Source organism: Pongo abelii, chromosome 20 (assembly GCF_028885655.2).
Source record: "Pongo abelii isolate AG06213 chromosome 20, NHGRI_mPonAbe1-v2.0_pri, whole genome shotgun sequence".
In the NCBI taxonomy this organism is placed as follows: Eukaryota; Metazoa; Chordata; class Mammalia; order Primates; family Hominidae; genus Pongo; species Pongo abelii.
The window spans coordinates 57,281,086-57,294,503 of record NC_072005.2 but is presented as its reverse complement, the minus strand read 5'-3'; the positions used below and the strand labels follow the sequence as shown (position 1 = coordinate 57,294,503).

Below are 13,418 nucleotides of genomic sequence, written 5' to 3'. Positions count from 1 at the left end.
GAGAACCGGCCCATGATAAGGCTTAACAGTGACCTTACGGAGCTCATTTAATATGAAAGGAAGGCATCATGGTTTCCTGTTATGGGGGAAAAAATGGGCTACAGGGTGCATGGGGTGCCTTCTCACGTCATCACCCGCCGTAGACCTACACATCCTGGGGCTCTCTGCACATCTCCACATCTCAGTCTAAGGCTCTGGTGGTCCCTTAATCTAGAGGATTTTTTTTTTTTTTTGAGACAGAGTCTCACTCGGTGGCCAGGCTGGAGTGCAGTGGCGCGATCTCGGCTCACTGCAACCTCTGCCTTCTGGGTTCAAGCCATTCTCCGGCCTCAGCCTCCCGAGTAGCTGGAGCTACAGGCGCGCGCCACTACGCCCAGTTAATTTTTGTATTTTTAGTAGAGATGGGGTTTCACCATGTTGGCCAAGATAGTCTCCATCTTTTGACCTCGTGATCCACCCGCCTCATCCTCCCAAAGTGCTGGGATTACAGGCGTAAGCCACCGCGCCATCTAGAGGAATTTTGAGCCTCAGTTTTTTTGAGGACCTAGGTTTGGGGACCCGGGTCTCAAGGGTCTCAGATATCTGAGTCCTTAGACTCCTTGTGCCCCGATATTTGAGTCACCGGGGTCTTCAAGGCCCTTGGGCCTTGTGGGGAGGGTGGAGGCCTCCAGATCCGTGTCTAGGGTGCAGACGGTTGTCTCCAGGTCTACTGGTTCTCTCAGGTGCTTTGGTGCCAGGGGTCTGCGTTTTTAACCCCCTTAGTCTCAAGGGTCTGAGTCTCTGAGCCTCTGGGCTCCTGGGTTAGGTGAGAAGGGTCTTTGGATCCTTCCGTTTAGAGTCTGGGTCTCCAGCACGCGCATCACCACCGCCCCCGCGAGCGCGCGGAGTTCCACTCCAATCCGCGAAGTCTGCTCTGCGCATGCGCTATCTGCGCCTTTCACACTAGCCACCAACCCGTGCAGTTCCACCTTCAATTCCCACCCGCAACTCCGCCTCAAAGGGCAGAAATCATAGGCCCTGTAATCCCCTTAAAATCCTATAATAATCCCACAAAATCAGTTAATCAGAATACAACTACTTCGCCCATCCAGCAACCTGCCGGGTGACAGCGCGCTGCCCTGACAACAACAGTACACGCAGCTCCGCCGCGCCCTGCGCCCGCGCGCAGGCGCAGAAAGTAAACGCGGGGGGATGGGGGGCCGTGTATTTTGGGGGCGGCAGAAAGAGCAATGCAAGTGTTTCTGGGAGTTGTAGGCCAAGCGGGACTCCGGAGCCGCGGGCGCATCCAGCGGAAGTGTCGCATGGGCTTCTGGGAGTTCTAGGCAAGAAAGCCCCAAGATCTCGTGGGAGTGGTAGTCTCGGAGTCACTTCCGTGCCAGGCTTCCGAGTGGCGGGCAGTGTGGGCGTCCCAGCACAGAGTTCTGCCCGGGTGAGTATTTCCTCCTGCGGTGGGTCGGCATGTGGACTCCGGCTCTTTGTTGCGGTGCCGTGGGAGGGTTGAGGGTCTCTTCGAGCGTAAGGCCTCTGTGATTTCCCAGCGCCCGTGTCCCTGAGGCCTTGTAGCCAGGATTCCCACTTTGAACGCTGCGGTTCGGCCTGTCTCTTACCGGGCCACTGCCTTCCCCAAGACAGGATAAGACCATCTGCTTGCCCCCGCCCCTATGTTACTATCTGCCTGTCCCCGCCCCCATGCCACACATTATCTGTCCTTTTGGCAAGGCTGCAATCCAGAGGCCTCCCTGGGGTCCGCGGCCTCTCTTCTGGGAGCATTTATTATTCCCTCATCCTACAGATATTTACTGGGCACCGACTCTGCGCAAGGCGGCGGGAGCGAGGGCACCAAACCAACCCTGTCCCTGCCTTGAAGAAGCAGAGAGACAGACCTGTCACCAGTGACAGCTAGTCAGGATCAGGGCAGCTCTGAGGGCCCTGGTGGAGGCGCTCGACTCAGTGACTAGGGTCCATAAAGTCTTTGAGGGAGGACGCTTAACACGCATGTCAAACCTGATATGTCCAAATGGAATTCCTGGTCTTCTCCCCTCACAAAATGGCCCCACCGTCCCTCCAATGCTCAGGCCAGAACCTCAAAGTTACCCTTCATCACTTTCTCTCGTCGTTGCCCCAGTCCCCACTCCAATGTCTTATACAAGTCCTGTGGGCTCCACCTTCAAAATAGATCCAAAATTTCACTTCTTCCCACCTCTACTGCCACCACTCCTGTCTACTGTGCTGACCTCCAGCCTTCTGTCCTTGTCCCTGACAACCAACAGTCCTCCCCACACAGCAGCCAAACGAATCCCACTTTTTTTTTTTTTATTTGAGACAAGGTCTCTATCACCCACACTGGAGTGCACTGGTGCGATCATGGCTCACTGCAGCCTTGACCTCCTGGGCTCAAGTGATCCACCTGCCTTGGCCTCCTGAGTAGCTGGGACTACAGGCCTGTGCCACCAGGTGCAGCTAATTTATTTATTTATTTATTTTAGAGATGGGGTCTCGCTATGTTGACCAGTCTAGGAATCCTTTAAAAACATGTCAGACCATACCACTTTCCTGTTCAGACACCTCCCAAGGCTCCCATCTCCTCGTGAATAAACCTAAAATTCCACATCAAGGCCTATGAGGCTCTGCTAACTTCTGCAGCCTTGTCCCCTGTGAGGGTCTCCCTTCCTCAGGACGTGGACCCCCAGGACTGGGTGACTTTAGATTTAGGGGGTGAGGAGAGATGAGTCCAGGGTGACATTACATCCTGTCCTGCAGATGTGCTGGATGAAAGGTGGTGGCTGCTCTCAGAAGAGAGGGAACAGATGGGCAAGAACAGGTTTCTGCCTTTCGAGGAAGAAATAGGTTGTCTGGGCACTTAGGGTCTGAACATCTGAAAGGTGCCCCAGCCATGTGGAGGACCAGCCAGGAGGGACATCTGAATATCATGATTCAGAGGCGCTCATAAGAATGGAAAGAGGCTGGGCACAGTGGCTCACAGCTGTAATCCCAGCACTTTGGGAGGCCGAGGCGGGCGGATCACTTGAGGTCAGGAGTTCAAGACCAGCCTGGCCAACATGGTGAAACCCCGTCTCTACTAAAAATATAAAAAAAAGAAAATTAGCCAGGCATGGTGGTACACGCCTGTAGTCCCAGCTACTCGGGTGGCTGAGGCAGGAGAAACACTTGACCCTGGGAGGCAGAGGTTACAGTGAGCTGAGATTGTGCCACTGCACTCCAGCCTGGGTCACAGAGCCAGACTCCATCTCAAAAAATAAAAAATAAAAATCTAAAAATCTTTAAAAGAATGGAAAGAGATGGGTACTAGGCAGGACCTGAGGACATGAAGAGGCCTCCCCAAGAGAGAATTGAGCAGGAAATCCAGGAGCACAGAAGGAGTGAGTCAAAAGTCGGGGGAGGAAAGATTCCAAGAGTTGCTGCTCAGCTGTGACAGATGTGCCTGATGGTCACTGCAGATGAGTCCTAAGGGCTGCTTCTTGGGCTCACTGGCAGGAAGAGTACTCAGGGCAGAGGGGAGAGCCAGTGCAAACATCTGGAGCAGGAGTATTCCTCAGGTGTCAGAGGAAACGACATCAAGGCTGAAGGAGAGGAGGTTGGAGAAACAAGGAGCCAGACATGTAGGGCCTCATCAGCCATTAGCAGTCATTATACTAAAGTGAGATGGGCTCCAGGGGAGGATGCCGAGAAGATTCAGGGCATGATCCCACTGGCTGTTATGTGAAGGAGTGTTTGCAGAGGAGGCAAGGTGGGAGCAGGGGAGCCCCATGCAGCCGTCCAGGAGAGAGACAGACCAGACTAGGGTGCTGCCGTGGAGACGGTCCTAAGTGTTTGGCTGTTTTGAAACTACATTCAAACAGGATTTGCTAAATTTCATTTAGGTACCTGGAGTTTGAAAAGGTCCGGACTTGGCCTTGCAATTTGGTACCACCCACTGGGAGCGTGACAAGTACAGTGAGAGAAAGAGCAGTCCAGGGTCCTGGACCCCAAAGCTTCTGGCCTGAGCAGCTAGAAGGATGGAGCTGCCCTGTACTCCAGGAGAAGCACGTTGGGTTAGAGGAATCAGGAATTTGGGTTTTAAGATGCCTATTAGACATCTGAGTGGCACTGGTCTCTGCCCTCATAGAAGTTAGAGATGGTAAATATATAGTCACATAAAATAATTCTACACATTGTGGTAAATCCTAGAAGCAGTGTGACCTGCTCTGAATGGCAAGGAGGTGACTGCAGTAGTCCAGGCTGGAGGTGATGGTGGCTTGGGGAGGGGAACTGAGCCTGGGGAGTTTTTATGGGTTCACCAGGCAGGCAGGACCAAGATTTGACTGGAGGGTTGGAGTCTTGGCTGGATGGGGAAGGATGAAGTAGGAAAGATAACAGATGAAGGTCAAAGATGGGCTGATCCATGTCTTGATGAGACCACAGAAGCTTGTGGGGCATTCTGATACCAGAGCAGGGTTGAGTTCAATCTTGGAGGCCCACCCATTTTCTCACCCTCAAAATGTGTGCAACCCCAGCTGGTCTCCCGAGAGGTGTGATCCAGGCTGCCTGTGTTCCCTGGAGAAGGTGATCACCCTGCCTTTCATAGGATGCAATCAGAACCCATTCCTGGAGACCGTATCCCACCCTACAAAGTGAAATCAATTGGCCTTTCCTGTTTTCCACCTCCCGCTGCACAGAGCTTCAGTCCCCTGGCCTCCCTCTGCCCTTAGAGTCATAAACCCCTCACCTCCCAAGGGCTTTTAACAGCCCTGGTGGCCCAGGCCAATGATACCTACCTTGTCCTGATCAGGGCTGTAACAAGGGTGGCCTCCCTGGAGGTTGTGACAAATGGGCCTTAATATACACCCCCATCCCTCTGCACAGGACACAACCTAATCCTGGGTATAACCTGCTTGTCGCTCCCTCTTTTTACCCATGAAGCCAGCTTCTTAAGCTACTTCTCTTCTTCGTGCATAATGGGTGCAATCCAAGAAGCCTTCCCTAAAGCAGTGGCTTCCTTACACCGGACCTATTTATAACCATCCTATCCCCAGCGCTAGAAGAAGCTGCTCCACTCACGCACACGTCTCCCTGGTCTATTCCGGGCAGAGGTGCAATCCAGACAATCTCCCCGATGGCAGGGACCCTGCAATCCGGAATCCACGTGTAACCCACCTCCTCTCTCTCCCTGTCTAGGAGAAGCCGACCCCTCCCGCAATGCCCGCCCCGCCGTGCGCCTCCTGCCATGCTGCACGCGCCGCCCTCCGCCGTCCGCGCTCGGGCCAAGCGCTGTGCGGTGCCTGCTTCTGCGCCGCCTTCGAGGCCGAGGTGCTGCACACGGTGCTCGCCGGCCGCCTGCTGCCGCCCGGCGCGGTGGTAGCCGTGGGCGCCTCGGGCGGCAAGGACTCCACGGTGCTGGCGCACGTGCTGCGCGCGCTGGCGCCGCGCCTGGGCATCTCACTGCAGCTCGTGGCCGTCGATGAGGGCATCGGTGGCTACCGAGACGCGGCGCTGGCGGCCGTGCGGCGCCAGGCGGCGCGCTGGGAGCTGCCGCTCACTGTCGTGGCCTACGAAGACCTCTTCGGGGGCTGGACGATGGACGCCGTGGCCCGCAGCACAGCCGGCTCCGGCCGCAGCCGCTCCTGCTGCACCTTCTGTGGAGTGCTGCGGCGCCGGGCGCTGGAGGAAGGGGCGCGCCGCGTGGGAGCCACGCACATCGTGACAGGTGAGCGTAGTACCGGCCGCAGAGCGGCACTCTCGGAGGCAGTGGGGCGCATGCACTGGCGAGGAGGCGGGACCTGAAAGGGGACTCAGGCGCACGCTCCAGAAGCAGGCGAGGAGACCCTGGTGGCTTAACTGGAGGATCCCTGTATGGAGATGTGAAGTGCGCATGCTCCAGTTTGGGGCTGGGGCCCTTTCAAGGTTCAAGACGCTGGGGAGACAGAGGGGCCAGGCAGTGATCGCAAAGGTTTTTGGGTCTTGGCCACCGTCTTGGTCTCCACAGATTGCCAAAGGGGTGGGAGGTGAAAATCTCTGGAGATTAGATCTCTGGTTCTTTACTTATTTTTAAGTGTTTCTATGATCTCTTATGGTCCACCTTTCAGAATCCAGTTCTTTCTCTAAAAAGTATCTCCATCTCTTAATTCCTTTTCTTGGTTGGCCTCTCCTCTTTGATAACTTTTTTTTTTTTTTTTGAGACGGAGTCTCGCTCTGTCTCCCAGGCTGGAGTGCAGTGGCGCGATCTCGGCTCACTGTAAGCTCTGCCTCCCGGATTCACGCTGTTCTCCTGGCTCAGCCTCCCGAGTAGTTGGGGCTACAGGCGTCTGCCACCATGCCCAGCTAATTTTTTGTATTTTTAGTAGAGACGGGGTTTCACCATGTTAGCCAGGAGAGTCTCGATCTTCTGACCTCGTGATCCACCCACCTCGGCCTCCCAAAGTGCTGGAAGATAACTTTTTTATTCTCTCTTTTTCATCCATTCCTTCAACAAACAGATGCTAAGTTTCTGCTATATGCCGGATCCCAACTGTGGCCATACCAAAGTTCTTAACCACTCTGTACTTCTGTTTCACCCCATCCCTAAAACAGGACTACGAATGGTACCCAGCTCATAAACTTGTTATGACAATTAGATGAGTCAGTAGAAGTATAACGTTATCTATATTATAGTTATGTTACATAACCTGTATGATATAATATAGATTACACATTTTATACATGCTATTATCATCATCGTTGTCAGGCTAGGGCTGAGAATACAGTTATGCACAAGTTCCTACCTTTGCATGGTTATCAGGTACAAAATGAGAAACATTATACATGTTATTGACCATGTATGGACATGTTATGGACTATGTGTACACACAGAGAACCCTATGACATGGAAGGAGTGGGGTCAAGGAACTGTTTTGAAATCTGAAGGCTCACAGTGAAGAGGTAAAGGGGGTAAGAACTGGGGAGAGGTTATTGGCCTGCGAAAAGCCAATTTGGGCTACCCCAAGAAGTCCAGTGTGGCTGGAGCCCAGAAAGCAAGGGCAGGGGAGGCTGGAGAGCTGGAAGAGGTCAGGCCTTACCCTGTAGGCTGTGGTGGAACCAGTAAAAGTGACATGAAGAGACTTTCACTTTGAAAAGCTTACCCAGGCCATGGTGAGGAACCTGGGTTGGAGGGGCAGGGACAAAGCCAAGGAGACCAGTCAGTGGGAAGCCAGCTGCGGTGATGGAGGTGAGAGATGATGGTTGGAGACGATCAGCACACTCAAAGCATATGAAGGCAAAAGTAGTTCTGAGTCTGTCATCTGCCACCATGCTAGGTAGGGCCACTGGCTCTGGGGAAGGCTTACTGAGCTTCATTCACTGGTGTGGCCCTTTCCTTACTGAGTAACTTTGGAGAAATCCCTAGATCTCTGTGATTGAAAATGGGAAGAATAATCCTTTCCATACAAGAACAGACAGCGTATGGAAAGAACGAAAGGCTTCGGCCGGGCACAGTGGCTCTCGCCTGTAATCCCAGCACTTTGGGAGGCTGAGGCAGGCGGATCACAAGGTCAAGAGTTCGAGGCCAGCCTGACAACATGGTGAAACCCCGTCTCTACTAAGAATACAAAAATTAGCTGAGTGTGGTGGTGAGCGCCTGTAATCCCAGCTACTCGGGAGGCTGAGGCAGGAGAATTGCTTGAACCCGGGAGGCGGAGGTTGCAGTGAGTCGAGATGACGCCACTGCACTCCAGCCTGGGTGACAGAGCAAGATTCCAGCTGGGGAAAAAAAAAAAAAAAAGAATGAGAGGCTGCCTCGGGTTTTAAAGTTAATTTGATAGAATCACTTATTAATTGTACTTCTAAAAGTAATGAAGCCTTCCAGAAAAATCCCTGACTTGCAAGGTGATTTCTACCCTTTGTTTATACACTCCATTTTCAAAGGCGTAGTATAATAATTGTTGTAATAATTATTACAAAACTGGGAGCTCTTAAGTGGGTTTGGAATGACAAGGTGTGGAGCAAATCCAGTCTCCCCTAATTAATGTGGTTTACAACTTTAAGTCAATAAACATTCAACCAGATGTCGTTTGCAGTAGCAAACGTGCCCGATCTCAAGGTCACAGGGCTTGGCAGGTCTCTGGAAGGTAACCATTACTACAAACACAATTAGAGCCAAGTTCTTGGAGGGTTTTTAGCATATAGACCAGGGCCTCTCAACTTCAGCCCTATTGATATGTGGGGCCAGATAGTTTGTTGTTAGGGAGCTGTCCTCTGCGTTATAGGATTTTAGCAGCATCCCTGGCCTCTACCCACTAGATGCTATTTAATAGTAGTGCCCCACCCCCAACCTGACAAACAGAAATGTCTCCAGCCATTGCCAAATGTCTCTAGGGGAGGGAAGAAGGGCAGACTCATCCCAGATTGAGAACCACTGATACAGACTCAAGTATAACTTGACAAGACACAGGACAAGTTGAGCTTCAATTTCATGGTGACCGGTGCGTAAATATTTCTCACTGTTACTTCTAAACAAAGATAACACAAAAACACTGCAGTGATTACAGGGGTGGTGACACATGCCAGTAATCCCAGCCACTTTGGGAGGCCGAGGCAGGTGGATCACTTGAGCTCAGAGGAGTTCAAGACCAGCCTGGCTAACATGGAGAAACTGCGTCTGTACAGAAATACAAAAATTAGCTGGGCGTGGTGGCACACACCTGTGGTCCCAGCTACTCTGGAGGCTGAGGCAGGGGGATCACTTAAGCCCTGGAGACGGAGGTTGCAGTGAGCTGAGATCGTGCCACTGTCCTCCAGCCTGGGCACTAAAGTGAGACCCTGTCTCAAACACACACACACACACACACACACACACGCACACACACACTAAAAATGAAAAAAAACTACAGTCTGTGTTGTCAGAGGCTCTGTGTCAAGAACCATTTGTTTTCTCTGGCTGCTGTAACAAATTACTTCAAATTTCACAGCTTTAAACAACACAGATTTATTATCTTGTAGTTCTGTAGATAGAAGTCTGGGAAGTCTCACCGGGCTAAAATCAAAGTGTCAACAATGCTGCGTTTCTCCTGGAGGCTCTGGGGCAAGGGGGTCCATTTCCTTGCCTTTTCCAGCTTCCGGAGGCTGCCCAAATTCCTGGCTGATGGTCCCTTCCTCCATTTTCTTTTCTTTTTTTTTCTTTTGAGACAGAGTCTTGCTGTGGAGCCCAGGCTGGAGTGCAGTTGGAGCGATCTCGGCTCACTGCAACCTCTGCCTCCCAGGTTCAAGAGATTCTCATGCCTCAGCTGGGGTTACAGGTGCCTGCCACCATGACCTGCTAATTTTTGTATTTTTAGTAGAGATGGGGGTTTCGCCATGTTGGCCAGGCTGGTCTCGAACTCATGGCCTCAGGTGATTCTCCCACCTTGGCCTCCTAAAGTGCTGGGATCACAGGCATGAGCCACTGTGCCCGGCTCTTCCTCCATTTTCAAAGCCAAGGATGGCAGGTTGAGTCCTACACCGTTGCATCACTCTAACTTTGCCGCTGCCCTGACACCCCCCATATGCAGTAGGCGGGTGGCAAATGAGGTATCCCCAAGTTCCCCAGGGAGCTTGTGTGTGTTCCCCTCTCGATTCCTGCTGTGTCCACCTCCAGCCACCACCTGGCTGTACCACAGTGCCCAGGGGGGCTCCATGGCCCCATCTCCCTCTCCCAGTCTCTGGGTCCTGGCTGTCCTACGGTGCCAGAGGGGCTCCATGGCTCAGGCTCCCCCTCCCCATCTCTCTCTGGGTCCTGGCTGCCCACTATGTTCAAAGGTCTCCATGGTCCTATCTCTCCCTTTTCTGCCTCCGTCCTCCACTCTAATGGTCTTTGTGATTAACTTGAGCGCACCTGGATAACGCACCATTCTGTCCCTATTGTAAAGTCAGCTGATTAGCAGCCCCAATTCAACTTGCAACCTTAATTCCCCTTTGCCCTACAACCAAACATATTAACAGGTTCCCAGAATTAGGCCATGGATTCCCTAGGCGGTGGGGGAGAGAGCAGCCTGCCTACCCCACCAGCTCTCCTGAGAATCTCGGTTAAATGCCTTAAATGCCATTCTGATTTTTGTGGACAGTTTGAATTACGGTTTTAACTGAGGCTGATAAGGTTATTAGCAGCATAATGCACTTTTACTCCCTATATGAAAGGGCAACTAGCACAAGGGTCCGCTATGCAGTAGGCGGGTGGTACATGAAGGCACCCCCAAGTTGCGCCAGGGGGGCTTATGTTTCTCTTTGATTTTTTGTTGTGTCCACCTCCAGCCTGCACCTGGCTGCTTCACGGTTCCCGGAGGGTCTCCATGGCTCGCTCTTCCCCTCCCCGTCTCTCTCTGGGCCCTGGTTGCCCACAGTGCCCAAGGGGTCTCCATGGCTCTGTCTCCCCCTCCCTGTCTCTGTATTCTGGCTGTCGCACCATGTTTGGGGGTCTGTCTCCATGGCTTGCTCTCCCCGTCGCCGTCTCTCTCTGGGTCCTGGCGGCCCCACTGTGCCCTGGGTCTCCGTGGGTCTCCCCTCCCAGTCTCTCTCTGAGTCCTGGTGGACCCTCGGTTCCCCGGGGGGCTCCCTGGCCAGCAGCGCCCTCCGCGCCCCACCTCACCCGCTCCCTTCTCTCCCCACCAGGTCACAACGCCGACGACATGGCGGAGACCGTGCTCATGAACTTTCTGCGGGGCGACGCGGGGCGGCTGGCCCGGGGCGGGGGCCTGGGCTCTCCGGGCGAGGGGGGCGCCCTGCCGCGCTGCCGCCCGCTGCAGTTCGCGTCGCAGAAGGAGGTGGTGCTGTACGCGCACTTCCGCCGCCTCGACTACTTCTCCGAGGAGTGCGTCTACGCGCCCGAGGCCTTCCGCGGCCACGCCCGGGACCTGCTCAAGCGCCTGGAGGCTGCGCGGCCGTCGGCGGTGCTGGACCTCGTGCACTCGGCCGAGCGCCTGGCGCTGGCCCCGGCCGCGCGGCCCCCGCGCCCCGGCGCCTGCTCCCGCTGTGGGGCGCTGGCCAGCCGCACGCTCTGCCAGGCCTGCGCGCTCCTGGACGGCCTGAACCGCGGCCGGCCCCGCCTGGCCATCGGCAAGGGCCGCCGGGGTCTGGACGAGGAGGCGACGCCGGGGACGCCCGGGGATCCGGTCCGGCCCCCTGCCTCCAAGGCCGTCCCCACCTTCTAGCGACTTCGGGCCTCCCGCCGGGATCTGATGCCCCGGGGTAGGGGCTGCCTGTAAATGACACTGTGAATAAACCCGTTACCTTACCTGGCCTTCCATGTGGGGTTGGGAAGGAGACGGGGGCCCACTGACCTGAAACCCTGAAGAAGCTGGGACCCCAGACTTCGAGGTCTCAGGGAAGAAGGGTCTCGAACTGGGCTTCTGGCTCAGAGGGAGGAGGGGGCTGGGGGGCCATCCTAGGTCTGAGAGAGGAGAGGGCCAGGACTAGGCCTAGAAGTGGGACTGGGGACCCCAGACATCTGTGGCTGAGGAAGGAGGGCCTGGGGTCGTGGACTTCTGGGTCTCAGGGAGGATGGGGCTGAACACCTTGTGATTCCTGAGCGAGTGGGGGTTGGTTGGGGACCTCCTGCCCAGTGCCTCTGCTGGTTCTGGGTGCGCTCAGCATGGTCCTGACCCTCCTTGAGCACCAGATTCCTGATGTTTCTTGTTTGCCCGCAGTGGGGTAAGCGGAGTGACATGACTTGATGGACACACGCCATTCACAGCCGCCGTCACAATGCCTCCCTTCCAGCGCTTCGTGTGCAGCGTGCACTGCACCCTCATTTCGTCTCCACCACGGCCTCACTGGCTGTAGCCTGAAGTGGTAAAATGGCCCTAAGACACCCAGTCGGAAGGGGTCACACCGAGGGCTCCCTCCAAAGCTCTCGAATATCGCAGGTTGTGGAATTGGCCCTCCCCCACCCATCCCCTCTCGAATCTCTCCTGGTATCTCTGTCATGGGTGAGGAGGGGTTGGATGGGCTCCCCAAACCTTGGACTCTGGAGGCAGGGTTGTGTGAGCCTGTCGGTGACTTAGCCTCTTTCATCTCCCATTTCTCCTCTGCAAATGTAATCAGCCCCCTTCGCCCCCGCCCCCCCCGCATCAAGGCGCCATTGGGAGGAAATGGAAGATCAGAGAAGTTGAGGTGCTTAATAAATGGTGACCACTTGGACTTGGTCGTTCATGTTACTGTCTGACCACCAGGGGGCGCTAGGTTTCAGGGTTGCTGTCCTGTACAGGTACGGGGAGGTTGTGAGAATCTCAAACTTCCCGGGGAGATGGTGCTCTCAGTCCCACCTCCAGGACTTGCTGGGCTGGCTTCTTGTCAGAAATGCCCCTTCTTCCCATCACCCTGCTCAGATCCTCCAGGGTCCTCCTAGAAGGCTTCTCAATTCTCTCCTCCCACCACCCAACCCAGGGCTTAGTATTCTCGCAAACCCCTGCTTCTCAGTCCTGTCCTCACTGTGTGGCCACCCAAACTTGGGCTGGAGGGCAAGGACTAGATGATTCACTCAAAACATGTGTATGAGCACCTCCTTTGCATCAGGCACTCCTCTGGGTTCTAGGAACATGGCAGTGAACAGGAGACAAATCCCTGCCCTCATGAAGTTCAGTCTGGGAGAAATGGACAGTAAGCACATCAATATGTAATGTCAGGTAGTGATGAATGCTACAAATTAAAAAAAAAAAAATGATGAGAGAGAGAGAGACAGGAAGAGCTTGTTTCCACAGGGGTCAGGGAAGGAAGGGCCTTGGAGGAAGTGACGTTATGCACAGACCTGCAGAAGCAAAAGAACAAAGCATGGAGCCATTTGGGGGAAGAGCTTTCCTGGTGGAGGGAACTGCCGGTGCAAAAGCCTGGAGGGGTGGGAATCAGCTTGCAAGTGCAAGGAACAGCAAGTCCAGTGTGGCGGGAACAGAGTGGGTGAGGAGGAGAATAGCAAGAGTTGAAACAAGCCACTAAGCAGGGATGGGCCGTGCATGGTCTTCTGTTGGCAAGAAAGACTTGTATTTTAAGAGTGATGGTAGGTCTTTGGAGGGCTTTGGTCCCAGCAGTAGGTCCAATTTCCATTTTCTAAAAGTCCAGCTGCTGTGAGGAGAATGAGCTGTAGGGGGTGCAAGATGATCAAGATCAATTGTATAGGATGACGTTTGTGTGCCAGTCCTGGTGCCAAGTTTGCCTGCCTTCCTCATTAGCTCAGTGACATAAGGAATGGGTTTTCAGCACCAATTTTTTTTAACTGGTATGTAGAAGGATCTAAAAGTTTATTTTTTATTTTTTAATATTTTATTTTTCCATAAGTTGTTGGGGTACAGGTGGTATTTGGTTACATGAGTAAGTTCTTTAGTGGTGATTTGTGAGATCCTGGTGCACCCACCACCCAAGCAGTATACACTGCACTGTATTTGTTGTCTTTTATCCCTCGTCCCCCTCCCACTCTTCCCCCC

General features: G+C 54.0%; 1 protein-coding gene across 2 annotated transcripts; it reads left to right on the top strand.

Annotated features, from left to right (window-relative positions):
- The first annotated feature begins 912 nt into the window (after positions 1-912).
- On the top strand, positions 913-12,685 carry CTU1 (cytosolic thiouridylase subunit 1). 2 transcript variants are annotated; one of them, XM_009232970.4, is made up of 4 exons: positions 913-1,429; positions 5,176-5,704; positions 10,615-11,190; positions 11,649-12,685. In XM_009232970.4, exons 2-3 carry the CDS (start codon positions 5,197-5,199, stop codon positions 11,151-11,153), a joined length of 1,047 nt encoding a protein of 348 aa, XP_009231245.1. In that variant the 5' UTR covers positions 913-1,429; positions 5,176-5,196; the 3' UTR covers positions 11,154-11,190; positions 11,649-12,685. The 2 variants fall into 2 exon arrangements, with proteins under 2 accessions (XP_009231245.1, XP_024094194.1); XM_024238426.3 differs by having other exon boundaries at positions 10,615-12,685.
- Positions 12,686-13,418: the final 733 nt, after the last annotated feature.